Below are 27,369 nucleotides of genomic sequence, written 5' to 3' on the forward strand. Positions count from 1 at the left end.
ACACCAAGCATGTTAATGTAACTTTATTTATTGGAATGTATATTTGAATATTATTTTCTATCTTTTTAGAAAAACCTATGTTTTAAAATGTTATGTCCTGAAGAAGGTGGGCTGAACCAACTTAAAACCACCAAAACGCTGAGTTGACAACTTGTGATAATGATTTTTAATGTTTGAGATATTTGGCGACAGTTAACCTTGTGGTTTTACAAATCAGAGCTATTTGTCTTTGCAACAAACGAATGTGTTCTACAGAATATCGAGATGTATTGGTGATGCAAAATTTTATATAGACGCTCAGACTGGTTTTAATATTTGTTATTTTTATTGTGATACAATATTGTATATTTTAACTTTCTTGAATATGTAATTTTTTGCTAATTTTGAATAAATTAGACATTTTTGCATTAAACAGTGTTCAGTGCCTAGATAGTGCAGTGTTTGGTAGTGAAAGAGTGATTTATTTTTTATTTACTCACATAAAATCATACATCGGTGGGCGTTATTGACAGAGAGAGTGAGTGATACAAAAGGAATCCTTTCTTGTTTCTATTGTTAATTGACACTGTCCCTTTTAGTTAGAAGGGTACCTCTCCCTACTCAAACTTGTAGAGTTCCTACTTCTTGGTTTATTAGATGCCTTCACAAGCTCACAGGTGAGCTCAGTAATCAAATTATCACTTTTGAAACTCAAATATCTCTTACCATTTCTGTCTGCCAAAAACCATGCAGAGGTGGTGGGTAACTTGGGAATCTCTCAAATGTACTCTCTTAAATGTTCCCGTGCGCCTTCTGACTGTCAAATCAGTCATCAACAGCTAGCACAAAACACACAGGGATCCCTCATCTAGTAAATTCGGAACCGAGGGCCAGATTACCAAGAAAGGGCGATACATTATCGCCCAGCCGCGGCCCGTGGAGGGAGTTACGGTGGGGCAGGAAGAGGGGGAGGGGCAGGGTGGGGGGAGCTAAAAACCGGCACATGGGTAATTGCAGGTAAGTAAACAATTTAATTAGTAATACGAATTTCATAGCGCGCACTGCATCGCATTTTGCGATGCAAGGCGCGCTACGAAATTCGTTTTATTAATTAAATTGTTGACTTACCTGCAATTATCCATGTGCCGGTTTTTAGCATCCCCACCCTGCCCCTCCCCCTCCCCGCCTTCCTGCCCCACTGTAACTCCCTCCACGGGGCGCGGCTGTTATCGCCGCTGTTATCGGCAGAAAACTGCCGCTAAAGCGGCGATAATGGGCTTGATAATATGCCCAAGTGAATTCCCATAGAAGCCCAGGTTAACACCAGAACCTGGGCTTCTATGGGTATTCGCAAGGGCATATTATCAAGCCCATTATCGCCGCTTTATCGGCAGTTTTCTACCGATAACAGCGGCGATAATGTATCGCCCTCTCTTGGTAATATGGCCCTTGGAACCTTTTAGATGCACTCCTTCTGAGGTCCTCTTTTTGCTTCTGGTTTATAGCAGAATGGATGCCAAAGTTCTTTACCATGGGTGGATTCAAAGGCTACTTCTACACAGTCTTTGTTAGAAATGTTTATGCTACAGTGTGAGCCTCTGTGAGAATCCCTCTTCATGGATAAAGTTCCATTGGTGAGAAGGGCAGGATTAGATAAGCCTTATAGTAGGATCCCACTAATTCAGGCTGAGTTAGTGCAGCAGTACAGTATAAAGGGGCATATTTACAAGCCCCTATCGCCACCACAGCATCACTTTTCTCGACGGTGTGGTAGCGTTAGGGGCTTTGCCTTATTTACAAGGCGGCGTTAATTCACTTAATGTGGCATAACGCTGCCTTGTGAATAAGGAACTCTTTCACGCTATACTTAGAGTGAAAAGGGCAGGCAATGGGTGTTGTGGTGGACGTTCCACCGCAATACCCTTTGATTTTGATCCTGCCTCATATTTACAAGGTTGGCGTAAATATGGGGCAGTGCCAAAATTAAGACCAGGGAAAACCTGGTCCTACCCTGGTGCAACGAGGAGAAATGTTTACTTTCTCCTCGCTTTTGCTGTTTCCATGTGTGCTGCATTGTGCACACATAGAGACAACAAAACACCATTGATTGTTTATGTGAAGGAAGGTGTCCCTTCCTGCATATAAATAATCATTCCCCTCAAGCAGGCACTCTTGCACTATGGTGCTAAATTAGGCAGCTAAATTAGCACGAGCACAAGGGGAAACACAAGGCTGCACCGTATTCTTGTAAATATGGTGCAGCCCTGGGTTTCAGAAGTGGAGGAGCACGGTGTTAAGCCACGGAGGGTAATGCCGCTCTCCGCCCTATAAAGTCTACTTAGTCAACGTGTTTCAGTGCTCAAATTAAAAAGAGTACTTTCATCAGGACAACAAAGCAATACACATTCAAACAAATGTCGGCAAAGCCAATAGGTCTTGTCTTTGAGAAGTATTGGCTTTGACAATGAATTTCAGCCAAACTGTACAGCATCCCAGATGCAGTGATGTGTTCTATGGCTGTCCATTTAGAGTCTTCTGGGGTGTATTGTTTTGTCCGTCAACATCAATAGTTTTTCGAGTCATTATTCCTTTATATAGAAGGTTACATAGACAGATGAGATACACCACATTCTCCTTCAGTGGAGTAGGCAGACCTTTTGTCGCCCGTGGGGCAGTCCCTGCGTTTGCCACCTGCAGCGGCCGCATTTAGCGGGGAGTGCTAGCGATTCCTGCCTTTGTCACCCCGCAATGGATGCAGGTAAGAGCAATGGTGGAGGCCGCCATCCCCAAAACTCGTGCTGCCCGAGGCGGACCTCCTCCCCCACCCCCACCTACTTGCTACGCCACTGTTCTCCTTGTAGCAGTTGATAAATCCCCCATCTTCCCTGGGGTAAGCCTACAGTGACAAATTCACAAGATTTGGTTTGGTTATAGATACTGCAGTTGCCACATGGATAGTGCCACGGACCACCCAAGGGAAACCATTGCCAGATGGCTATTGTCATTTTCAGAAAGTTTTTGCCATGTACGAATTAGCTGATCTCTCATGTTTTTGCTTCTTTTCAAGTACATATGGGGAGTACCCTTCATCGATATTCAATTACTAATGGCTGGTATCCAGGTATTCAGTCTGTTGGCGACCATGGCGAAAGTTGTCCTATGCGCCATTCTGCCAGAGGAGAAATTTCCAGTCTTTTTTAGCAGAACGTCTCTGTTATTGTTGTACGTCCTTTTCCTAGGCTAACTGAAGATTCTTTTGGGGTTATGCCCTCTGATATGCCTTGCAGACAGGTGAGCCCATGCACACAAAGGAAACATACAGGTACTAAAACCAAGCGTGCAGACCAACCATGCACACAAACATAGATTTAGAGGACTCATGCAGATTGACATAAGTGGATATCCAGATTGTATGTAATACATACAAACAGGCGACTCACACTGACATACTCATGCATACCCTGGTCAACACAGCTGCAGCAATGGACCCAGTGCCGTCTTAACGCATGGGCATGCTGGGCAGTTGCTCAGGGGCGCCAGGAGCATAAGGGCCCCATGCAGACCAGAATTTAACACAAATTTTCCATTAAACATTTTTATTCCTGTGAATGGTTTTTTAGGCAGGGCCAGTGCACTGCTCTGCCCGCAGGCCGATAATGCTGTTTAGAGGGCCCTGAATGGACCAACACACAGATACACCTAAACCGAACTGAGGCACGCAGAAGCACCAGGAGTCGTGTATACAGATCGAAACACATATGGAGGTGCACAAAGTATGATAAAGGTAGAGCTCTGCAAAAATCAGACTGTAAGATTGACTTACGCTGGGGTGTTGCTTCCCATGGTCACAAGTCCAGAGATGAAAACAACACTACCCACAGCAGCTGCTGGCAACAACCAGGCCGTGTAGAAACCTGTATTGGAGTAGAGGAGAGAAGAAAAGGCAGTGAAGGGCTGAGCAAAGACAATTGTATGGGCATTCTTAACAGCATTCTGGCTATGCATTTTTTAATAGCAGACCATCCTTGACATATTGTGGTTATTCATGACACATTTCCGGTTCTCCCTTGCATGCTACTGGTCCACCAATTACATATTGTGGGAATCTTAGATCTCTGACTATTTCTAATATATTGGTGCTCATTCTTGACAACTGTGGTTATTTGTAACATATTTCTTGTCACCTCTGGCATATTGGTGTCCCTCAAATAATGGCTCAAAGGCATATTCGGGGCACTCAACATGTCTGTGGTTATCCCTGACATAAAGGAGTCCATCACTGGCCTACTGGGGGCATTCTTGGGACTATCCTTGGCATAATGGTAGATCTAGGATAATGGTGCCCCCCACAGCATGTTGTGGTCACTCTTATCATATTTTGACTACAGATCTGCCAACTCACACGGTGCAATTGTGTGTCACACAATATCAGCTCCTTTCACTCGGTCTCCCGGTGAGGAGCAGATAGTGGTGGACACAAAATTAGCTGGAAACCCCTGCAGAAGCTCTCAAGTTGGCAAGTGTATGACTATCCTTAGCATACCAGTAGCGGTTGCCTAATGAGGGCAATTCTTGACACATTGAGGGGATTCTAGACATGATTATGACCAGGGCACAAGTCCTAAAAAAAGAAGCGGGGGGCTAACCTAGTTAATCAGTATGGAAGTGGCATCGCAGCGCGTGGCATCGCAGCGTGCGACATCACGGCGCATGATATCACGGCACGTGACATCACAGGAAGTGATATCAGATCTTAGGCCCTCACATATATGTTTAGCAGGTGTATCATGAGTACATTTGAACACATTTTGAGTATACTTTCAAACCCTCATGATTTAGGCAGACGATTCACACTTTTGTACGCTACACATAAAACAATGTTACCTCTTGTCAGCGTTAAGCGTTCTATAGCCATAGTGCTTTAAAAGAAATAGTGATATTTATATTAGTACAACGCCTCCTCAAGGGTAGGAAGCATATATAAATGCTATTTACTTTGTGCAAATACTGGGAAAGATCAACACATCTGACGTTGATGCATATCTCCCAAACAGAGCCTGAACGAAGATGAAAAGCTGCCTCTCCTAAGTATGTGTGAAGTGCTAACAAGGTGTGAGCCTTTATTTCCCCTCTGCAGCATTTGCATCAGGTGTGAGGCTCCTGACTGCTGCCAGCCAGGAATCTCCAACAAAAGGAGGCTTGATGACCCCTGAGACTCAGCCTTTGTTACGGGCCCAGCAGGAGTCAGAAATAAGAGAAACCCGTTCCCGCCTGCACGTTGTTGTGATCGAAAGCAGGCAACAACGCGCAGGCGCTGCTGAAAGTGTCCAGGTGTTTGCATATTACACCGGGACAAATTCAGCTGGACGGCATCCACCCTGTGAAAGAAGTGGGGAGACGCTATCTACCCGCTTTGACCCCCCGACTTGTGCCCTGATTATGACAATCTGATGCATGTTTTCCACAGCAAAATCACATCCTCCTTGACAGATTTGCAGCTATTCCTTCCTTGACGGAGCCCATTCTTGATATATTGTTGACATTCTGGTCATAACTGCGTCATGTTAGTAATGACCTTGTGATAGGCATCATTGGCATGACGTATTCTGGTAATAATTGACATAACTGTGCCTTTCCCTGGCAAAACAGTAACCCTGGCATACTGGTTCTCGTCCTTGGCATATTGAAAACATTCATGTAATAATTGTGGCTACCCATGGGATAATGCAGTCCCTGGCACTATATCCCATCCATGATGTATTGTGGGCATCCATTACATAAATCTGGTAGTACCTGACAAAATGGTTGTATTTATAATCCCTTCGATCTGAAGGCAAGTTAATTATGATAAATGGACCTGAAAGTCAGGAGCTTTCCATGTGTGATTGAAGCAGAGGAAAGCTGATGTTTAGAGACCAAACATGTACTTACTGTAAATCTTGGTATTTAAGAATTAACATGGTGCTTTGTTCATGATGAGCTTTTGTTTGGGAGAACTGAGCTTATTTATCCTAAATGAAAAGTATGTGTATGATAACAAATTTGCATTTCAGAATCTGCTAAGCAGATGTTTAAGGACAAAATGGCTGCATTTGTATATTATATCTAGAAAGGCTGTTTCTTAATACTCCTGAACCTTCTTGTTCTTTTGCAAACAAATGATGGACGGAATGCTGACAATGCAAACATTCTCCCCCAGTCAAAAGATCTGGGTTAAATCCATTGTTCTTTTACTCACCATGCCACCCCCAGTTTAGACCCAGCCATATGCAAATCAGTCTTGACCCAGTGCCTTATGGGAACAGTCCAGACCGAACTGCCAAGCCAGGTCCTCCCTGGACCAGAAACAAGCATCCTGGGACCGGTTTCAGGGTATGTCACCCTTCTTCAGCAAGGCTAGCTTGAGTCCAGTGGCACAGTGAGCAAGGGACCCACGTGTGGCCATACACATCCCACTTAGGGCGAAACGTGTTGCAGCAGACAAATGATGGACGGAATGCTGACAATGCAAACATTCTCCCCCAGTCAAAAGACCTGGGTTAAATCCATCGTTCTTTTGCTCACCATGCCACCCCAGTTTAGACCCAGCCATATGCAAATCAGTCTTGACCCTGTGCACAGTGAACAAGTTCTGGCTGGACTGTTCCCATTGGGCACAGGGTCTAGACTGATTTGTATATGGCTGGATCCAAACTGGAATGGCGTGGTGTCCAAAAAAACAATGGATTTATGCCCAGATCTCTGTACTGGGGTGAATGTATGACATTGTTCTGCATTCTGTCCATCAATTGTTCTTTTTGCATTTATCACCCGAGTGGGACGGGTATGCCCAGACGTGGGTCCCGTGCTCTCCATGCCACTGGAGTCAAGCTATCCTGGCTGGTGAGGGCTGAACGCCCAAAACTGATCCTAGGATGCCTGTTTCCAGTCCAGGATAGACCTGGCCTGGCAGTTCGGGCTAGACTGTTCCCATTGGGCACAGGGTCAAGACTGATTTGCATATGGCTGGGTCCAAACTGGAATGGCATGGTGAGCAAAAATCTATGGATTTAGGGCCAGATCTCTGTACTGGGGTGAATGTATGACATTGTTCTGCATTCTGTCGATCAATTGTTCATTTTGCATTTGTCACCCCGAGTGGGACGGGTATGCCCAGACGTGGGTCCCGTGCTCTCCATGCCACTGGAGTCAAGCTATCCTGGCTGATGAGGGATGAAAGCCCAAAACTGGTCATAGGATGCTTGTTTCCAGGACAGGGAGGACCTGGCCTGGCAGTTCGGGCTGAACTGTTCCCATTGGGCGCAGGGTCAAGACTGATATGCATATGGCTGGGTCCATCTGGAATGGCATGGTCAGCTAAAAAAGATGGATTTAGGCCCAGATCTCTGTACTGGGGTGAATGTATGACATTTTTCTGCATTCTGTACATCAATTTGTTCTTTATGCCTTCTTGTTCTATCAGCAGCATTTGATACCATTGATCTTCAAATGCTCACCATGAGAGCTCAGGGCATGGGGGCGTGGCTTGGCAAGCCACGATGGCGGCTGTGTCCTGCTGAGGGTCCGCGATCGGGCTAGCATCTTGCCCATTTCCCATGATCGCCGGGAGCCTCAGCCTTCCAATACCTACTCCTAAACGACTCACCTGCAGTGAGGCGTCTTTTGCCTTCGTCTGGGGAACTGCAGACGGACGACAACCACCGATCCGTCCCTCTCCGCGCCCGGAGCTGAGCGCCGAGCGCACAAGATGGCGGGCGCGACTCCCTTTGCCTACCGGGAGCGCCTCTGAGAATCTGTCCCTGAAGCGGCGACCGTCGCGGGAAAGGACTGTTGCCGGCTCCGGTGCCCGGTGGGGAGCGTGGCAGCTGGACCTCAGACTTTTGGTCCGGTGCTATTGTCTACATCATCTCGACACTCAAGATGGCGGCCGCACTAACGCAGTACCATAGCGCCGGCGCCTCTTCGCGTCCCGGAGCCTGATCTTTCCAGCTCACCGCCGCGGACCGCGGAGCACCAACGGAGATCCCAACTGTGTGGCGCTAGACCCTCCGAATGACCACGATCCCTCCTGAGGGCGGTAGGTGTACGCCCCCCTCCCCCTTCCCTCGCGAGCCGCGGTGCTGGTGATCCGGCGGCCCCCCTGCCCCCTCTGGGGTCCAGTCGCGGTCCATATTGTCCCCTGCTCGGGAGGGGGAGCTGGAACACGCCTAAATCCTCATGTGTCCTGGTGGACCCAGGTGCCTGACTCTATAATGGCGCCCATGGGTGTTGTGGCACCGTGATTGCTGTGAGAACCACACTGGGGGCACGGAGCTCTACTGGCCCTGAGGCGGTGGCACGCCACGCCGTAGACACTCATCAGCCTGAGACCTTCCCTGGGCCCGGGTCGTCTGTTCCTTGGCCCCCGGAGTTACCTGGAGGGCGGAGCTGCACGCCGGAGAGGAGGGAGCATTGGATCCGGCCCTAATGGGGGCGCCTAATCTCCGAGGGGCCTCTGGACTGTGGTGGCAGTGCCCTTCTGCTGCCCATCTCCTAGCACCCGAAAAGTCGCCCCCTGCGGCTGCAAGCTACTAAGGGCGTCCTGACCAACAGTGGGGCCCCCCAATGGGAGGACAGTAACCACCCCCGGGACCGCAAAAGACTGTGTACTCATCCTATGCTGGGCTCCTATCTGTCTGAACATACCAAAGGGAGGCGGCCTGCTGAACGCGATATACACAGGAGCCGGGGGCCCCCCCCCCCATTTCTGTCAGCACTCACGGGGAAAACGAGTGCCGCAAAATGCACGGCGGTCCCCGAGACGGCCCCCGAGAGGATGCCACAAACGAGGACCTGGACGCAGGCCCATGCGTCGCAAACCGACCCTACACTGTCGGCGAAGTTAGATCAGGTGTTGGCGGCAATTGAGTTATCCCGCCTATCGATGGGGGAGCGGTTGGGAGCTCTGACGACGGGCATTAGTCTAATCCGCGACGACCACCGCAAGTTGGCAGATAGAGTGAAGGAGGGAGAACGGATCGTGACCGAGCTACAGCCTACGGTGAAATCACAGACAGCGGCACTGAAGGAGGTCCTACACCGTGTGGCGGCCCTCGAGGAACGTACAGTGGACTTAGAAGGACGCTCAAGGAGATGTAACATTCGCGTCCTAGGTCTACCGGAAGGGATTGAGAACTCGGACCCTCTGACGTACATGGAATCCTGGACCAAATCTTTCACGCCGGAGGCAGACAGGATGGCGTACTTCTCCATTGAAAGAGCCCACAGGGTCCCGGCCCGAGCACCTAAACCAGGCCTCCCTCCACGACCCATGCTGGCTAAATTTTTGCACTTCCGAGACCGCGACGCGGTGCTCCGTGCGGCCCGGACAGTGGGTCCCCTACAGGTGGAGGACCAGCATGTTATGGTGTTCCCGGACTACGCCCGAGAAGTACAGCATCAGCGCTCCACCTACCTCGATGTCAAGAGACGCCTTCGCGCCAACGACCTTCAGTACTCCCTGCTGTTCCTGGCCCGCCTGAAAGTGCTGCACAAAGGGAAAGCCCTCTTCTTCAATACGGCGGAGGAAGCGCAGGATTGGACTGAGTTTCACTGCCCAATCATCCCTAATCCTGGACCCCAGAGAGCACGCAATAACGACTTCCGGCGTTCCAGACGGCGAGGTGCGAGCCGTGCTCGATCGGGCCGCCCCAGAGACCGGGAGTCACCCCCCAAGGGCTCACCCGACCTCGCACAAATCATGCAAGAACGACGAGACGCCTTGAAAGCGGTGACCGGCCTACATACGTCGCCCACGACATCAGACCTGGAAGGCCAACCGCACCTGTTCACCCCTGAGAAGGACCGGGACAGTGATGGAACAATGTCGGGGATCGGACCGATCTCCTCCCCCCTTGTAGCGGTACACGCCTTGGAAGCTACCCTGGCCAGCTGATCTGGCACCTCCTCCTGATGAAAGGACTACCTACTGTTATATCCTTCTCATGGTGTTCTGTTGTGTTGCGCGACGTCTAGGAGCCTAGACATTTGCTTGTAAGCGCTAACGTGCGATAGACGCTTCTCCTACAAGAGCCTGACCCGCGCACAAGCCCAGCAGCGACACACGCTGCCACCCCCGCAGTTATTCGTTGTATTTCTCCCCAAGTGGGACACTAGTTTGGATATGCCACCCCCGGTGAGATATCCCCAGTATTGGGACTGTTTCCCACCTACAGTTCTGTTTATCGTTACTCCCCTTAGTCCCTCCCCTATGACTGTGGAAGCTCGGCGCGTAGGAACACGTATGTCACATGCACACCGACGGCCGTCGGGGGCTGCAGGGGGTTCCCTCTCCCACTCACGACACCCTAAGTATGGCAGTCTCATGCACAGACGTTAATGTCCTTACACTGAATGTACGAGGCCTACACACACCCAGCAAACGCTACTCGGTTTACTCATATATTAGGCGCATGTCAGCCAATATTGCGTTTCTACAGGAGACACATATTAATACCACCGAACTCACCCGCTTACAAGTCAAATGGCGAGGTATCCTCTGTGCCACACACTATTCAGCATTTGCGCGCGGCGCTTTAATTTGGGTCAGGCCTGGCACTCCCTTCCGGGAACTTCGACGGGTGGTAGATCGAGAGGGCCGGTATGCACTTTTAGAAGGGGTGCTCGATGGCCAGGGTATACTCCTTGGTAGCATATATGCCCCCAACACAGATCAGGACAAATTCTGGGGCCACCTCACGGGCGTTCTAGCCCAATTCACTACAGTTCCATGGGTACTGGGAGGCGACTTTAACTGTACACTAGACCCCGCCCTGGATCGCTCGCATCCTCCCCCCACGCACTCCCCGGCCCCTCGACAGGCAGACCTCTTCAGGGCATGGACCACGCACTGGGCACTCACCGACGCATGGCGACACCTGCACCCACTGGCCCGCGTTTACTCCTTCCACTCGATCCCCCATAACCTCAGGGTCCGCCTGGACCATTTCCTTTGCTCTACACCGATCCTCCCTAAGATCGCATCTACAGATTACTTGGGTCGGATCCTATCGGATCATGATGCCCACATCATTCGGCTGAACTGGCGCCCCCCGCGCCCGCCAGTCCCCACCTGGCGCCTCCCTAGAGACTGCCTCACGGACCCAGTGTTCAGAGACGCACACAAGTCCAGCATCCAAGACTACTTTACACACAACACAGACACGGCATCGTCAGTACTGGTGGAATGGGACGCTTTTAAAGTGGTGGCAAGGGGCGAATGCATCAAACAGGTAGTCGGGGTTCGCCGCACCTTGGAACGGATGCTCCAGACCTCAGAGCGGTCTCTGGCCGCACTCACTACGCAGCCTGACGACTCAGAGGAGCACGCCATACTCACAGCCAAGGCTAAGACGGAATATCAGACGGCCTGCGCTGACCTCCGAAAGTACAATTTTAGAGCTTATGCCTCTAGAGTACATAAGGACAGAGACAAAACTGGCGCGCTCCTGGCTTGGATGGCAAGGCAAGATACCGTAATCAAGCCGATCACGGATATTATCAATCCAGACGGCGTGCTGGTGCGCTCACAAGCCGAGATCCTCCTGGCGTTCCAGCGACACTATACACAAGTGTACGGGACTCCGACCCACTGTTCCCCATTTTCTGTGGATAATTTTTTGAACCCACTGACGCTACCTACAAAATCGGATGCAGATAAGCGCACCCTCGACACCAAGATCAAACCCCCTGACATTACCCAGGCGATTCGTGCCATGTCCCGGAATAAAGCGCCAGGACTGGACGGCTTCCCGCTGGAATACTACTCGACATTCTCTCCCCTAGTGGTCCCCCATTTGTCGCGGGTGTTCGGGGCGTCCCTTCATCTGGGGAGATTGCCCCAGTCACTGCGGGAATCCGTGATCGTCACCTTTCCTAAGCCCCACAGAGATCCACTCCACATGGGTTCGTACCGCCCCATCACGCTCCTATCGGCCGACTGTAAAATTCTGGGGAAAATCCTAGCTGATCGTTATGCACAGGTCATACGCCCACTGGTCCACCCCGACCAATGCGGCTTTGTTCCGGGAAGGAACACCTCCCAGAACCTTCGCCGAGTTTTCCATGTACAAGATCAGGTGCGTGGCAGATTTCCTCGCGCCGCCTGTCTCATTATGGACCTGGAGAAGGCATTTGATACCCTCACCTGGCCCTATCTCTTCTCGGTCTTGCAACGCCTTAATGTTGGCCCGACGCTTATAGCATACACGCGCCTCTTGTATACCGATTTGACTACGCGAGTCCGCATCGGGAAACGTATATCACCAGCGTTCGAGGTTCGGCGAGGCACGCGGCAGGGGTGCCCCCTGTCGCCTCTTTTATTTGCACTGGCGGTCGAGCCGCTGGTGGTAAGACTACGCCTAGAGGGCGCGGAATGGGGCATCCCGCTAGCGGACAGCACACACAGTGTCTCCATGTACGCGGATGATCTCCTCATATACGTCCGAGACATTGAAACGGACCTGACCGCTATTGGGGCGACACTGGAGGAATTCGCGAATGCCTCCGGACTACAGGTGAACTGGGACAAATCCACGATCTACCCCTTGCACCCGAGCCTGCCCCCCCGGGAAGTCGAGCTCGGAACGCATAAACTCTCGTGGTCCACGGAAGCCCCCCGATACCTTGGTGTCCGCATGTATCATTCCCCAGCGGACCTCTTCGCGGGGAATCACTGCAAAGCACTTGCCAGCCTGCGCCCGGCGGTTGCCTTCTGGAATAAACTCCCACTAGCCCCGATAGGTCGGATTGCACTGGCTAAAATGATAATGCTCCCCCGGCTCCTATACCACTTCACGAATTTGCCAGTGGTGCCGCCCAGATCCTTTTTCCGTGACGTTGACTCCCTCCTAGGGACCCTTATCTGGGGCGAGGGCCGACACCGGGTCGCCCTGCAAACCCTCCAACTTCCCACGACGCTGGGAGGGCTCGGAGCTCCATCCTTCGAGTCATACTTCCTTGCAGCGCAGCTCCAGTGGCTGTCGTACTGGACGGCGGACCGTTACCCTCAGGAAACTGTCACCTCGACCGGTAGAATCGCGACCCCGGAACTCACCCGTCTACTACTCCCGGGCACCAAGCCACGGCGCACGTACCCTCTCCAAGTGGCGATAGCGCGCCGGTGCATGATGCGGATCCACCGAATGTCCCCCACTAGACCTCCGTACTCTCCGCTCTTACCACTGATAGGCAGCCCCAGGCAAGACTCCTACTTCACGGCTCCGTTCTTCGCCGGATGGTCGCTCTGTGGCATCACGGATCTGGAGTCGCTCTTTGAGGAAGGCCAGCTAAAAACACTTGACCGTCTGACCGCTGAATATGGGCTCCCCCCGGGCCAATTCCTCAGATATCGACAGCTGATTGATGGATTCCGACCCCATTTCGACCTTCGTACGGGCGAGCCAGACACGCATCCAGTCATACACACTATCCTACGTATGGGGGTGGGACGTCATTTGGTCACCTGGTTGTACAAATCCATCCGAGAACTCTCACACGCTCCCCTGACGACCTTGCGCACTACATGGGAGGAGGACATAGGCCGCGCGCTGCATGACTCTGAGTGGACTAAGGCGCTGGAGGCCCCCAAACGCGTCTCTAGGAACGCCCGCTTCAAGAATATCCAATACTATATCCTACACAGGGCGTACCTCACCCCAGCGCGCTTACAGAAATTCTATCCCTCCACGTCATTCCTATGCCCCAGATGCTGCGCCCCTGCTGCAGATTTTCGCCATATGTTTTGGAGCTGCCCCGACCTCCATTCCTTTTGGCGGGCGGTACGTGACACCTTGTCGGAACTGACAGGCCTCACCACGTTATCCACCTGGGAGTCTAGCGCACTAGGCATCTTTCATGTCCCTAAGCGGGTTCCAGTGCATAGACGCTTTGTGTCCTTAGCGCTCCTGTTAGCGAACAGATGCATCACCATGCGCTGGCGATCCCCGGAGGGTCCCCCTATAGCAGCCTGGACGGGGGCGGTCAGTAAATGGGCGGCGGCGGAAGAGGACGCTCTCAGAGAGGAAGAAGCCAGGGGTGCGTGTAAATTTCCCATATCCATGGAATGGGCCATGCTCCTCCACAGCTTTCGACAGTCCTCGACTGTGAGTGAACCACCTACCCCTTCCCCTCCCCTCCCAGTCTGTGATGACCGATAGCATCTGCCTGATGTCTCCCCCCCCCCCCCCGAACACGCTCCTGACTACCTGCTCGCCCCTCTGGCACGCAGGCTGATTGACCCACTGGGTCCCCCCCCCCCCAGACGCCCGTCACTAGTATCCCCCTAATTTGACCTTGCTAGCGCCCACACGCTTCCCTCCCACGGTTTTGTTCCCCCCTGTTCTCTGGTAGCACCGTTCACAGACAGTACAGGCCCCGATCCAACGCCTTTGAGACCGGACTTACATACATGTTATCGTCCACTGTTATCTTGGCTATGCGGGTTCACTGTCTCCCGACCAATAGACATGGCTATACGACCAGCACGGTTTGATCGAGGAATTGTATATTTGCACCAGTTATATAAACCGAAAAAATGTTGCACGCATGGCTGAATGTTGAGGCCAAGTCGGCTGATAATTTTTACTGTATCTGTTTACTTTGATGCAACAATAAAACAAATTTAAATTAAAAAAAATGAGAGCTCAGGGCATTTACACTGAGAATCCCGCTCTGAAGTGTATCACATGCTTCATTTGTGGATGCAGTCAAAAACTCTCCCTACGGCCTTTCACCAAATTCTCCTATCCACTAAGTTGTGGTGTTCCCTAGGGTTCAGCTCTTCTCACGTACCTATTTGACATGTAAAAGAGGCACTTTCCAAACTCATCAAATTCCTTAGTTTTGCCTTTCCTATGCATTATGATGACACTATGGTGCACCTCTATTTTTTTTTATTTAGTAAGCCCTGCTTTTCACCCCTTGTCATGTAGTTCCTATAAAAAGTATACCGGATCTGCGCTTTTAGATAACATACACTGTAGGAATGGTGTCAGATGAACTCTGATCGCCCCTACCGGGTATGTTGGCCTTTTGTACCAACTAGCTCACAGTGCCACTAGAATCTCCCTTTAACAAGGAGAGAATAGTTCATGACAACCATCGTACATGACAACCCAGATCCCTCAGGACCGTGGAAACAATATACTACCTTTTGCTCAGTCTCTTGTGCTTACTTAGTCTGTCTCAGAGAAATACACAGATTAGACAGGCTGGGCGTTTTCAATAAGAATTTATTGAACAGTTGTTATTCTGATGTAAAATAGATGAGCTACAACAACCAATAAGCAGTAAAAGATATAAATGATTAGCAGTACTATAAAACGTAAATGGATGGTATAGCTCTACCATCTTACAATAATCATGTATACATACAAGTATATAAAACACATGATAAACAGAAGCGTACTACTCCTATTGTTCCCTAACTAGATGAACCTAAGTGTACCTAGCATGTATGTAGGTGTTAAGCCAAGAATCCCTCTAGGATTTAGTCAATCCCATTACTTGAAGTGAGAGACTGTGGGAACCCGTCCTGGTCCTGAGTTGGACACCCCGCAAGGGATGTTTTAGACCACTGCAAGCTGGAGTGTCTGCATGCAGGAACCTCAGCGTCTCTGGTCAGTGTGTCGGCTGGGAAGTCTCGGTCTCCTCTTTCTTATCTTAGCAAGATGTGAAGTATATATACCCGTAGGTCTCCCCAGGCGTCCTACCTTGCTGTGTTACTGTGTCGGCCTAAGGATGACACTGGGCATGAACTTTGTACATAGATTTTACACAGGAGATGGTAGTCCTGCTGTGCTTCCAAGATTCCTCATGCATAATGTATGAGATTTCGAACTATGGAAAACCCGCATTCTGAATGTCAGTCAGAAACCTTTATTTGATTCTAGATGAACAATAAAAGTTCACAAGGAAATGAAATGAAATGAAATGAAAAATTGCACTTGTATAGCGCGTAACTACCCGGAGGCCGCGCAGCGCTTGTGACTGATTGCTTAACGCGAGCTCAGGGTAGTTCAGCAGGTTTTGGCAAACAAGTGCGTTTTCAGAGCTTTCCTAAAGGACATATAATTGCTGTTTCCTCGGATTGGGAGAGGGAGGGAATTCCAAAGTCTGGCCGCAGAATGGGAGAAAGAGCGGCCGCCCCAGCGAGCTCTGTTGACTTTGATGGAGGTTGCCAACTGGAGGGTACCAGAGCGAAGGGGGCGAGATGGAGCATAAGGAGTGACTATGGAATAAAGGATTGGGGGGCCTGCTCGATGAAAGGACTTGTGCAAAATGCACATGGCCTTGAATTGCACTCTTGACGCCATTGGGAGCCAATGGAGTTCCTTTAGGGCCTTCTTCGCTGACTGCCAGCGGGGCAGGTTGTAGAGTAGGCAGGCAGCGCTATTTTGTGTAACTTGAAGCTTCTGTATAACGGAGGCCGGGGCTCCCATGTAAAGAGCGTTCCCGTAATCTAGGCGGGAGAGAATCAAGGCCTGGACCATGACCCTCCTCGCCTGGAATGGGAGCAGAGGAAGCACCTTGCGGAGCATCCTCATTAGCCCGAAGCAAGTGGCGGCAGTTTTGGTGGCTTGGACCGAGAAATCGAGTGCTTTGTGGAGCCAGATCCCAAGGCTCTTTATCTGGGACTTGGGGACAGGGGGCAAGCCCAAACATGGTGGCCAGATGGATGTGAGGGCAGACGGGGGAGAATTGCCCAATAGGATGATGTCGGTCTTCTCCCCGTTGAGCTTCCAATAAGAAGATTGCATCCACCTGGCAACAGCCTCTAGACAGGGGCCTAGGGTGTTGGACGATCCCTCAGAGTGGTCTAGAGAGACCACTAGTTGGGTATCGTCCGCGTAGGTGACAATACGCACACCAAAGGGATGGACTATCCTGTCTAGGGGTTCCATGTAGGCATTAAAAAGGGTAGGGCTTAGGGAAGAGCCCTGGGGGAAGACATACAATCATAAAATAAGACAATATTTACAAAAAAAGCATAAATGATATCTTACGCAGACAATAAAACACCCAATTACGTACTTTTACATTGCATATCGTTTCCTTATTATAAAAACAATTTTTATAAAACTAAGCACAGAGCTACAAATGGAAACATTTGCTAAGGAATGTAAATAATTAAAACCCTCTCTATGGGAGCGGAAACAATTTTAGTTTAAAATTGGTTCAAGAAAACGCGCCCTGGGGTCTTTATATAATGTGCAAAATAGCATAAGGTGCATAGTATTTTGTTGGGCTGTGTTGTTACAAGGACAGGGGGTAGCCTCTCACACCACCCCACCTGTTTTGGAAAAGCCACAAGAAAGTGCAGTGTGCATAAACGGAATCTAGTCATTAAAAAACGTGCATTTCTGCATCTGGAATCGAATAACGTTTTTTGACTGGCGTTCTGACTGCATTGTAGTATCTAGGTAATAGGTCAGACCCGGTAAACTGTGACAAGTGTAATGTAGGGAAGAATATAGGTGAAGGATAATGAAGCTACCGGGGCCTACAGTATGGTACCTATATGGAATATAACACCCTGAGGGTATCTGGGCACTGAGGTCTTGCTGGTCTCAGTCAAAAAGCCAGGTCTTGAGTCCCCTTCTGAATTCCGCCAGTGAAGGCGATGTTCATAGGTGGAGGGTAGGTCATTCCTGGCTTTGGCAGCCCCTGGCATTGGCCACTAGGTTTCAAATCTGCCTCAGGCATGTTCAGAGTGAATAAATGAAGAAGTTGTTGCAGATAGCTTCCTTCCTTTCGAAGAATCATCTTTTGCCCTCTTTCCTTGCCCCATGAACCAAACCAGCCACAAATGTCCTAAATCTTGGTGTCTAATTGGATAAGAATCTCCCTTTCACCTGGTGCTTCATGATTAAGCCATGGACATCCAAACCCTTCTCCTTCACCGACTACAATACACCTATAAAGTAAGGGTTATGTTCAAGTCACTAACCATCTAATAAAGAGTGACCCCTCTCAGGCGTGATATTATCACACCCAATAAATTCTGACGTGCTCTGAATTTTTCCAATGTGATAATTATCAGCTATTCTGACTTTTATGGAATATAAGATAGATTTCTGTAAATATTTACAAGGACCAGACGATATTTACAAGGAAAGGCACTAAAATCTGCATTTCCCAGTAAATATCGAGCTTTTGTCCCTTGTTAAATTGTACAGTTTGATATATCGACATTTAAAGAAGGCCGCAATCTCTATCGTACCTGGTAATTAGAAGGTGCCCGGTATGATAAACATCGCACCACTTATAATTGAGATCCCTGGCAAACAGGTGCCTGCTAAGGGGTCTCAATTTAATGGGCCATGTTTAAGCGGACCCTCCCCGGGTCATTTAGAATTTATTGGAGCAGGAACCCGACTGTAAACCAGTAAAAGTCCAGCTCCATCCAACTATGTTTTCCATCCATCATTTAGAGGTGGAGTCTCAACTAGTTGCACTGTTGGATACCTCTGAGCCTCTACGGGCCGTCCTGTGTCTAGGTCAAAATATAGCAAAAATGACGTCTACAAATCATGAAGCTCTGACAGAGAACTAAAGTGTCCAGTAAACCATCTAAAATGCTAGAAAATGAAATGTCGTAAAGGAAGTAGGTGTTTGAAAATGTCCCTAGTCGCCCAAGCAGAAACAAAGCAAAGTGAGGTGAACACAATCAAGTGCTCAGAAGATCATTTCTGACAGCATTTGGTATTAAGTCCATGAAGGAGCAGTAATGTGTCAAAAGTCCCACTCACCTAGCCACGCAAAGTAAATGGCAATTTTTTCCCCGAAGTACTCTCGAATATGGTCAAGTGGCTGGTACTTGTACCAACAGCCCCAGCGAGCCCAGTAGTGATGGAGAATTTGCCGCGGGTTCAGCTTCTCCACTGCCACTTCGTACTCTGGCATCTCACTTGGGCCCTTTGAGCAGAGAAACATAAGCACAAATGAAAGAAACACGCAGAAGAAAACAAACACACAATGCTGAAAAGAAGCAAATACATGGGGTAGAATGCGGGATGACAGGGGATTTTACTGCTGAAGAAACCAGTGCTCAGTTTGTGGTCCAATTTGATGGTCACAGCACTCATTTTAGGGGTCTCAAACTTACTTAGAAGGATGAAGAGTAAGATAGGAAAATGGAGACAAAAGGACACACCAGACATGAGAACCGACCTTGAAGACTTGCCAGACTTATATAAAGAGACACAAAGTAAGAGGTATGAGTTGGAATCAAGACTAGGCAATCTTGCTATTCGGCAACCCAGGTATTCAACATGAAGAAGCACCTAAATAGGATGTTGAACGCCTGCAGGCATGTTCTTCACAAATTAAGTGTAGGAATGAGCCAAAGACCAGGGAATTAAATAAGAAAAACCTTCTGAAGTATTCAATATATCTTGAAACAAACATGCGCCGGTAAAGGAGGTGCCTGGAAAGATCCAAGTACTGCTGGAGAGACCTTTCTGACTGAGACAATAGACGCGGCTGAGACAAGGCCTATGGGCAAGGAAGATGCACACCTTGATGGTCAACAGGAAATATTAATTACATTTAGGAGTTCACAGTAGTGAATAATCAAGAACTGTTGCTAATGAAGTAAGGAAGTATCTATCCCAGGAATTCCTCAAGACGGATCCTAACTTCACTTGGCCTCACCCTTGCTTCCGGGTTGGCACGTCCTAAGGTGACACCATACCTCATGCAGCGGAAAAGCAGCAGCGTAGACGCCCTCGTTCAGAAGCCGGTCAATCCCAATCTCGGCATGCTTCCGCTTGCCATAAAGAGTCCTGGCAAGGATCTCATACACCTGTGAATGGAGGGCAGATGCCATAGAGGAGAGGGGGAAGGCCAGAGGGCAAAGAGGAGAGAGAGAGAGAGAGCGAGAGAGCGAGAGAGAGAGAGAGAGAGAGAGAGAGAGAGAGAGAGAGAGAGAGAGAGAGAGAGAAGCATGTGAGCAAGAATATCAGGCAGCAATCCACAGATAGTGTGATCGCACTTCCACAGGGGTGGAACACACGCCCCTGCAGGCTCTGTGGCGCAGGGGCACTCTTCAGTGGACCCCATTCAACCTAAGGCATATGAATAAATATCAGGGAGAGGTGGGAGTCTTTGTGCCCGTCGCCTTATCATTTTGTGTTACGCTCTTTCCAGGGCTGGCTTTAGCGCTGGTGGCGATAATCTTTTTTGGCACCCCCATATGACCTCCTCTTCAGGTTCCCTCACTACCACCCGGCAAAAGTGCCCCTTATCTCTCCATTGACTCTCTCTCAAATACATTTCTTTTGTTTTAAAACACTGGTAAAGGCTGGCTTTGCTTATTCACTAAGCTATCCCCATAAAACACAAATTAGTTCTTTTCAGCAGGCACATTAATAACCCTCTGTGCTACTTTATGGCAAGTCAAACCTTTCACTAGAGAAAACTTCTATATCTTACTGTGAAATTTTTATTGCTGCCTCTCAGCTGGTGCCCCTGTGTTATACGTAAAACCCAGACACAGAAGTCTAGTAGAACAAAGTAGGTCTTCAGAAAGAAGACCGTGGATACACAGCAATTGTTTTGGCATCCTGTTTTCCTTTCTTTCACGTGCGCCCCAAAGTGTAATATGTAAACCCAGCAGACCTATCAATAAGAATTTGGCTTTCAAGCAATATTTGACACTGTCATGTTGCTCACATCCCTTATTCTACATGTTCTGGGAGGTTCAGAGGAGACTGTGCCCAGTTAGGTCAGCCTATTGTTTACTTCCTGGGAGGCATTTCACACCTATGTGGTTGGGTGAAGTTTGAGAAGAAATGTACATTAGCCTCCAGGAACTTCGGGCAGTAAAAAAGTAACTTTGCAACAGTTAGCTTTTCTTACTATTTATTTAAAATCCATCTCTGGAGTTTTAATAACTATTGAAAATAGCGAGTCTCATTCTCGAGATACAGTATTAGGAATTTCTATCTGTACACTGGTTTTCTACATAGGACACAAAGGCGTGCCACAGGGAAAATAGCTTTTGGGTGCTAATCACTGTAAGGGCATGCTCACATTAGATTTCTTCATGTCCCACTTTTAAGTAACATGAACCCTACCTTGTGGGTGATTTACTAATATTTAAGTGGTAGGTTTTGACCAGTCAAACAAGTTTAATTTGATAGGTCAAATTGCAGTGTTTAAACTGCCACAGTCTGGCTACAATGGAAGGCCTGTAGCTACATTTTACACAGTCACTGTTGTGGATGGCACAATAGGTGCTGCAGTCCACTAGTGACATTAACTTACAGTCCCAGGGAAATTTACTGTATACTAGCGACTCATATTTGTTGAATTTACTAATTGTTGAACGAGGGAGCACAGGCACTTTACCACTGGTTAACAGTAGTAAAATGCACAGAGGTCTAAAGCTAGCAAAAATTTAGGGTTCAGTAAAAGGTGAAAAATGTGGGGTACCACCTCATTTCCAAGAAGTCCCCTCTCCTTCGCAGAGAAGTATTGTGCCATGAAGGCTTCCCTCTTCTTTTATTGGGCGTCTCCCAGCATGAGTGCCCTGTTCTCCCTCTCAGAGGAGTCTCTCACTATGAGGCCCCTAACCAAATTGAAGTCCCTTCCCTGGTCCCCAAGGCATTCAGGTGTCTTGCAAATAACCCACTGGTAAATATGGATCACAGGTAGACTTACGATTCGATGTCTCTGGGTGTTTGTGAAATAGGAGCTGTGATCATCACTTCCCAGGAACCTGTAAAGAACCACATATAAAAAAGGAAAGGTATAGAATTGCAACTGGCCATTTCACTGAAACAAAAAACACAGACTTAGTTTGTGGACGGTCAACCAAACTGCAAACTGTGTAATAGAAAGAAGTACAATATATTTATTTAAATACACTTGGCCCCAAAATGTAGCTCTTTTTTGCATAAATGTGTTTAGATTTATTTATAAGACCATAACACATTCCAATATTGATCATACTGACAAATTCGATAGTTATTCAGGGGGGTCATAAAAAAAGGTGTAACCAGGAATCATTTACTAAACACATGCTTCTCTCTCTTTTATTGTCCAGTGAAATGCATTGGTCTAAAAAGACCTGCCTGTTTAAGTTTATCATTTTGAGTGGCCTTCCCTGCAAAACATAGTTGGTTCTAGTTGTTTCTCAGAGTGGCAAGCGTGGGAGTGATGGATCATGGTTCCAGGGATCTTCTTTTGCCTGACATGAAGCCCCTACATGTTGTACAGAGGACCTGTGCACACGTAGGTTTCATTAACAGTGTAAATACTGTATGTATTACAAAAACAGCACAATAACAATAGTTGATTTGACGTGCTCCTTTCGTATAGTTTATTTTCTTGTCAGATGCCCAGCCAACACGTGTTTCGTCAGGGTGTAACCCAAGACTTCTTCAGGGCTATAAAAATGTATAATGTCAACAAGTTACACAATTGCAATAGTACCAAACGATGTCAAATAGTGGCAGACTGATGAACTGTGACAGTAGTGCAAAATTCACCCATAGTGACAAACCAACAAGATAGTAGGTGTATAAAACAAAAAGGTTAAGTTTCTCCTCAGCAACCATAAGTGACGCAATGTCTCTGTCTTTGTGCTTGCAAAGCACATTAAACACATGATGGTATATTCTTTACTTATCCACACGTATCTGCATCTTATAATACTGTGATTGTGTAGTGTGCCAACATCTCAACCACACAATACTACTGCATGAAATAGGGCCTAATCAAACAGGAAAAAGCTACCAAATAAACCCTAAAGTGCACAGAAAATAGAATAGTGAGAAGTGAAGAATAAAAACCGCAGCATAACTAAGCCGATAGACGCTCATCTTACCTATTGGACAGATGGCTAGAAATGCAAAGTTTCTGCAAAGGGAAAAGGAAACAGGAAAACGAACTCCAGTAAATGACGTATCAGGGTAGCTAAATCAACAAGCATTTGCAATGCAATAGGTCTCGCATTGACGCGAGTTTGAGCTATTGACATTGCAAATAACAATGCCTTTTATTTTTGTTTTCTTTTTAAAAACATAAATAAAAGGCATTGTTATTTACAATGTCAATAGCTCAGCTCAGACTTGTGTCAATGCGAGACCTATTGCATTGCAAAGGCTTGTTTTAATTGGAGTCTAAAGGAGCGTCTTAATCTGTAGCTGCACATTTATTCTGACCTAATTTCAATTACTCCTGAGCATTTCAGGCTTTTTGTTTCTTTGGCCCCTCACACTTTTACTAGATTGCAATAAGCTCTTCTATGAAAACAAAAAAAAATAGCAATGTTGAAAAGAGTCAGAGGCATGCGGTATCACTCGCGGGAGATTAATAGTCTCTTTTGAAGCTAGCAAAACTGTGAAGGGATTATTGAAATGGAGTATAAACGAGAAAATGTACCCCTCCCCCGCGCATCTGCAAGACAGGACTGGGCAGTTTTACATCAGTCAGAGAAGACCTGTCAGCCTTGCAGCCTCAAGTCACATATCATAACAAAATAAACACACTGCATCTTGCTGATTTTGTTAAGTACGTTTAATTTTTCTGTGTTCACGGAGTCTCATTTGCTTTGTGACTTTATGTGGTTGCGCCAGCAGACTCACTCAGATGCATTCTTTTTTCCTTTCCTTTCCTTTTGTTAACCATGTGTGAGACTTGAGTCTGCTTGTTAAGAGTGTTACAAGAAGGAGAAAGGGAAATAAATCAGCATATGTGTGTATTATTCCATATATTTTTTCCACAGTCTCCTTGTTTCCCACATAGAAAGACAAGCCACGGCTCAATTCCTTCAGTGTGTTATTTATTTCGAAAGCAGCAATAAAAGCCCGATGCATTTCGGAGCTCATCGCTCCTTGCCAGAGCTGGTCAACCCCAAAAAAATCAATGGGAGAGCTTGTGGCGTAACCTCGAGAGTTTCTGACTTCAGACCACGGGAATAAGGTCCGAGTCTCAGCATTGGTTAAAAAGTGCCTTTTAAAAAGAAAACTGAATGTAAATACATGGAAAATCGTCATTAAAATAAAAAAATAAAATGTAAATACATGACGATCATCACAAAAACAAAATGAGGAATGCTCAACAATCCCTGACTGAGCTCGAGTTTACAAGTGGAGGAGGTAAAGCAAAAAGATGCCAATGCCTAATAGAAAAATGATTTTGCTAGCGTCTGGTCACTGCGCATGCGCGTTTGAGCCAGTTCCTTTGGGCGGGACTTCCGTCTTTGGAAGTCCCGCGCACGCGCCCACAGAGTGCCTGAGAGCGGGACTCCCATGCCCGAGGGAGAGCCCCGGCTACAGAAGTCCCGAATGGAGGTAAGTGGGGCTTAGTTCTAGGGGGAGGGGGGTGCGCTTGTGTGTGTGTGTGTGTGTATGTGTATGTGTGCGATGGCGGCGGCGGCGGGTCTTTGTATGTGTGCGTGCGTGTAGGTGCGCTGGTGTGTGTGTGGGGGGGTCTCTGTGTGTGCGTGTAGGTGCGCTAGTGTGTGTGTAGGTGCGGCGGCGACGGGGGGGGGTGTGTGTGCCTGTGTATGCGTGTGGCTGTGTATGCGTGTGGCTGTGATGTGCGCATGCGTGAGTGTGGGTGCGCGTGCACGCAGTCAAATCCAGCTCCAGAGAAGCGCGTGGTACCCTTTTGTCCCTCATTCCCCCGAGACCGGCAGCTATAAGTCTCCAGCCCGGACGCATCCTTCGGATGCTAATTCCAGGCGAGACCTAAAAGGGTGAAAATAGGTGAGATAGTGATTAGCTTCTAAGCTCACCTCTCTGCCAGCTTTACTTCTGTCCCGGCTGTGGCGTAAATCAATTAGTGCTGTCAGTAGACGACGGTAATGAACTGGTAAGTACCAGAATCGGAGCACTGTTGGAAGAATAGCAAGAAGTGTTTTAACGAAAAACACGAGCATCCTATCTTGTATACAGGGCAGCTAATGTCACTAACTAAGCACTTCCCAGTAGAGAATCCAATTTCAAACAATTCCATGTTGCAATGCGCTTAGATAAATACCAAACCAAGCACTAAACTCTTCAAGTGCAATACCCGTTTAATTCAACAGTTTTTATTAGCAAATTTTTATATATACATACAGTACAGTGGTAGCGTTGCCTCGGGGGCTCCGTAGGGGTTACAACGGGCTAGGCGGGCTACGTTTTAAAATTTCCAAATAGACCAGACCTATTCCGCCGGTGAAAATGCCTATAGTTACATAGCAGCCAGAATTTATGCAAAATCATGTCAGCGGGGCACTCCCATATGTAAAAGGAGAAAAAGACAGCCGAAATAAAGCTGCAGCTTTATTTTGGCTGTCTTTTTCTCCTTTTACCATCATGTGTTTAATGTACTTTGCAAGCACAAAAACAGAGACATTGTGTCACTTATGGTTACTGAGGAGAAACTTAAACTTTTTGTTTTATACACCTACTATCTTGGTGGTGTTGGTTTGTCACTATGGGTGAATTTTGCACTAGTGTCACAGTTCATCAGTCTGCCACTATTTGACATTGTTTGGTACTATTGCAATTGTGTAACTTGTTGACATTATACATTTTGAAGAAGTCTTGGGTTACACCTTGAGGAAACACGTGTTGGCTGGGCATCTGACAAGCAAATAAACTATACGAAAGGAACACGTCAAATCAACTATTGTGATTGTGCTGTTTTTGTAATACGTACAGTATTTACACTGTTAATGAAACCTACGTGTGCACAGGTCATCTGTACAAAGTGTTATAGACTTCGGTCTAGTTTGGAGGTTCTGGGTTATCCTCTCATCTGTAGCACCGTTGAATATTTTGTTCTGACTTATACATACGTTGTAATTGGAGGCGCCACTACTTACCGCAATACTCTCAACCCTGTGCTTGTAACATGGAGCCCATACATGATCAGATATCAGATAGAGTACAGCAGGGGCCATAAGGTGAGTTATATTAAACTCCAAGGGCCTGACACAGTGTCAGAGGCGAGTGAGTACTGATTGGCATTACACAGGCTCTTTGTGCATAGTGGGTATATTGGCAGTTCATTGTTGCCACTGCAGCATATTTATGTCATGCTCACTGGGGCCCTCGTGGTTCTGGGCAGACTTTGAAGAAGAAGTATGTAATGTGAAGTATGATGTAATTTGCAGTGTGAGAGTATATGCAGGAGGAATAAAGTAGTGTTATACTGTAGCTCCCGTGTGGTGTACTTCATTCGCTTTCTCCAGGGCTGGGGAAGATGCTACATCTGGTGATGAGTAGGGGGTTACAATACCCGAAGAAAACAAGGCAGCTCTTCCTGAGAGTTTCCAATGGTACGGCAAACTGCTTGTGTGTACCACATGAGCCTCAAATTGATGCAAAGCAATCTGCAACTGGTACATGTGGAGTCAAATTCCTGGTCCAGCACATACAATTCCAAAGAAGAAAGTGAAAGCCCTGCAGAGGAGCACTTTCAAAACGCCTACCAAAACTGCTGGTATAGAGGTTGACGGAAACACTCCGAATACGGAGCAATTACTCAAGCGAACCAGAAAGATTACGACAGCGACAACCAGGTACGAGATACAGAGAATTTACTCACCGCCAAAGACACGGGAAGCATTCTACGACTTCAGATCGGGCATGGGGATCCAAGTTCAAGCACAAGGGTTGTGCTTGCAGAAGTTGCAGGGAGCCTCCGGGAACGGCGAAAGCTGTCTGAACAGTACGTGCTCTCAATGGAAGAAAAAGAGAGCACAACATACAATGCAGATGTGTTCCTGAAGCCACCACCGCCCTTTGATTCTTCTAAGAAGCAGAACATTGGGGCCAGGTGGGCTGCATGGATCCAAACATTTGATGACTTCATCAATGCACTTGAAGAAGAAGATGAAAAGAAGATCATCAAATACTTTAAAAAAACGTGCAGGCAATGGAGTGAAAGAAGTGCTAAAGAAAGTTTCACAGTCCGATGCAAAATTGTACTTGAAGGTAAGGCCAAGTTCAACCCAATGCCGAATGTCTATTATGAAAGGTATATCTTCAACCAAGGACTACAACAGGTTGGTGAAACAATGGACACATGTGATGAAAGACTTGATATACTCATTAAACATTGCCAGTTCTGTGATTTTACCTACAAAGAAGCCATGAACCTCAGAATCATTGATGGCTGCCTTTTAGATTTGTTTAGAAAGCACATGTTGAGAGAAGCCTACATCTTGGAGAAAATGCTGATGGCTGCGAGAGCAAAAGAACGAGCAGGCTGAGAACCTGCTGACATGGAAGCAGGAACAGTCCACAATGAATCTGCCTTGGCTTCGAAAAGCAAGCAAAAGCAAGCTGCACGCAAGTGGACGACTTTGAAGACATCAAAGCTATGCTTCCAAAGTGGATTTTCATTTCC

General features: G+C 47.8%; 1 protein-coding gene across 1 annotated transcript in view; it reads right to left on the minus strand.

Moving 5' to 3' along the window:
• ANO7 (anoctamin 7) overlaps nucleotides 1-27,369 on the minus strand; it is a 221,107-nt gene that overhangs the window by 63,440 nt on the left and 130,298 nt on the right. Inside the window, exons 6-9 of the mRNA XM_078640414.1 lie at nucleotides 21,682-21,739; nucleotides 19,712-19,822; nucleotides 18,768-18,933; nucleotides 3,803-3,893 (exon numbers count right to left, since the gene is read on the minus strand). Of these exons, the coding sequence (XP_078496540.1) occupies nucleotides 3,803-3,893; nucleotides 18,768-18,933; nucleotides 19,712-19,822; nucleotides 21,682-21,739 (426 nt within the window). The remainder of the gene's footprint in view (nucleotides 1-3,802; nucleotides 3,894-18,767; nucleotides 18,934-19,711; nucleotides 19,823-21,681; nucleotides 21,740-27,369) is intronic.

The sequence above is a fragment of the Lissotriton helveticus genome, chromosome 5_1, assembly GCF_964261635.1.
Source record: "Lissotriton helveticus chromosome 5_1, aLisHel1.1, whole genome shotgun sequence".
Classification (NCBI taxonomy): domain Eukaryota; kingdom Metazoa; phylum Chordata; class Amphibia; order Caudata; family Salamandridae; genus Lissotriton; species Lissotriton helveticus.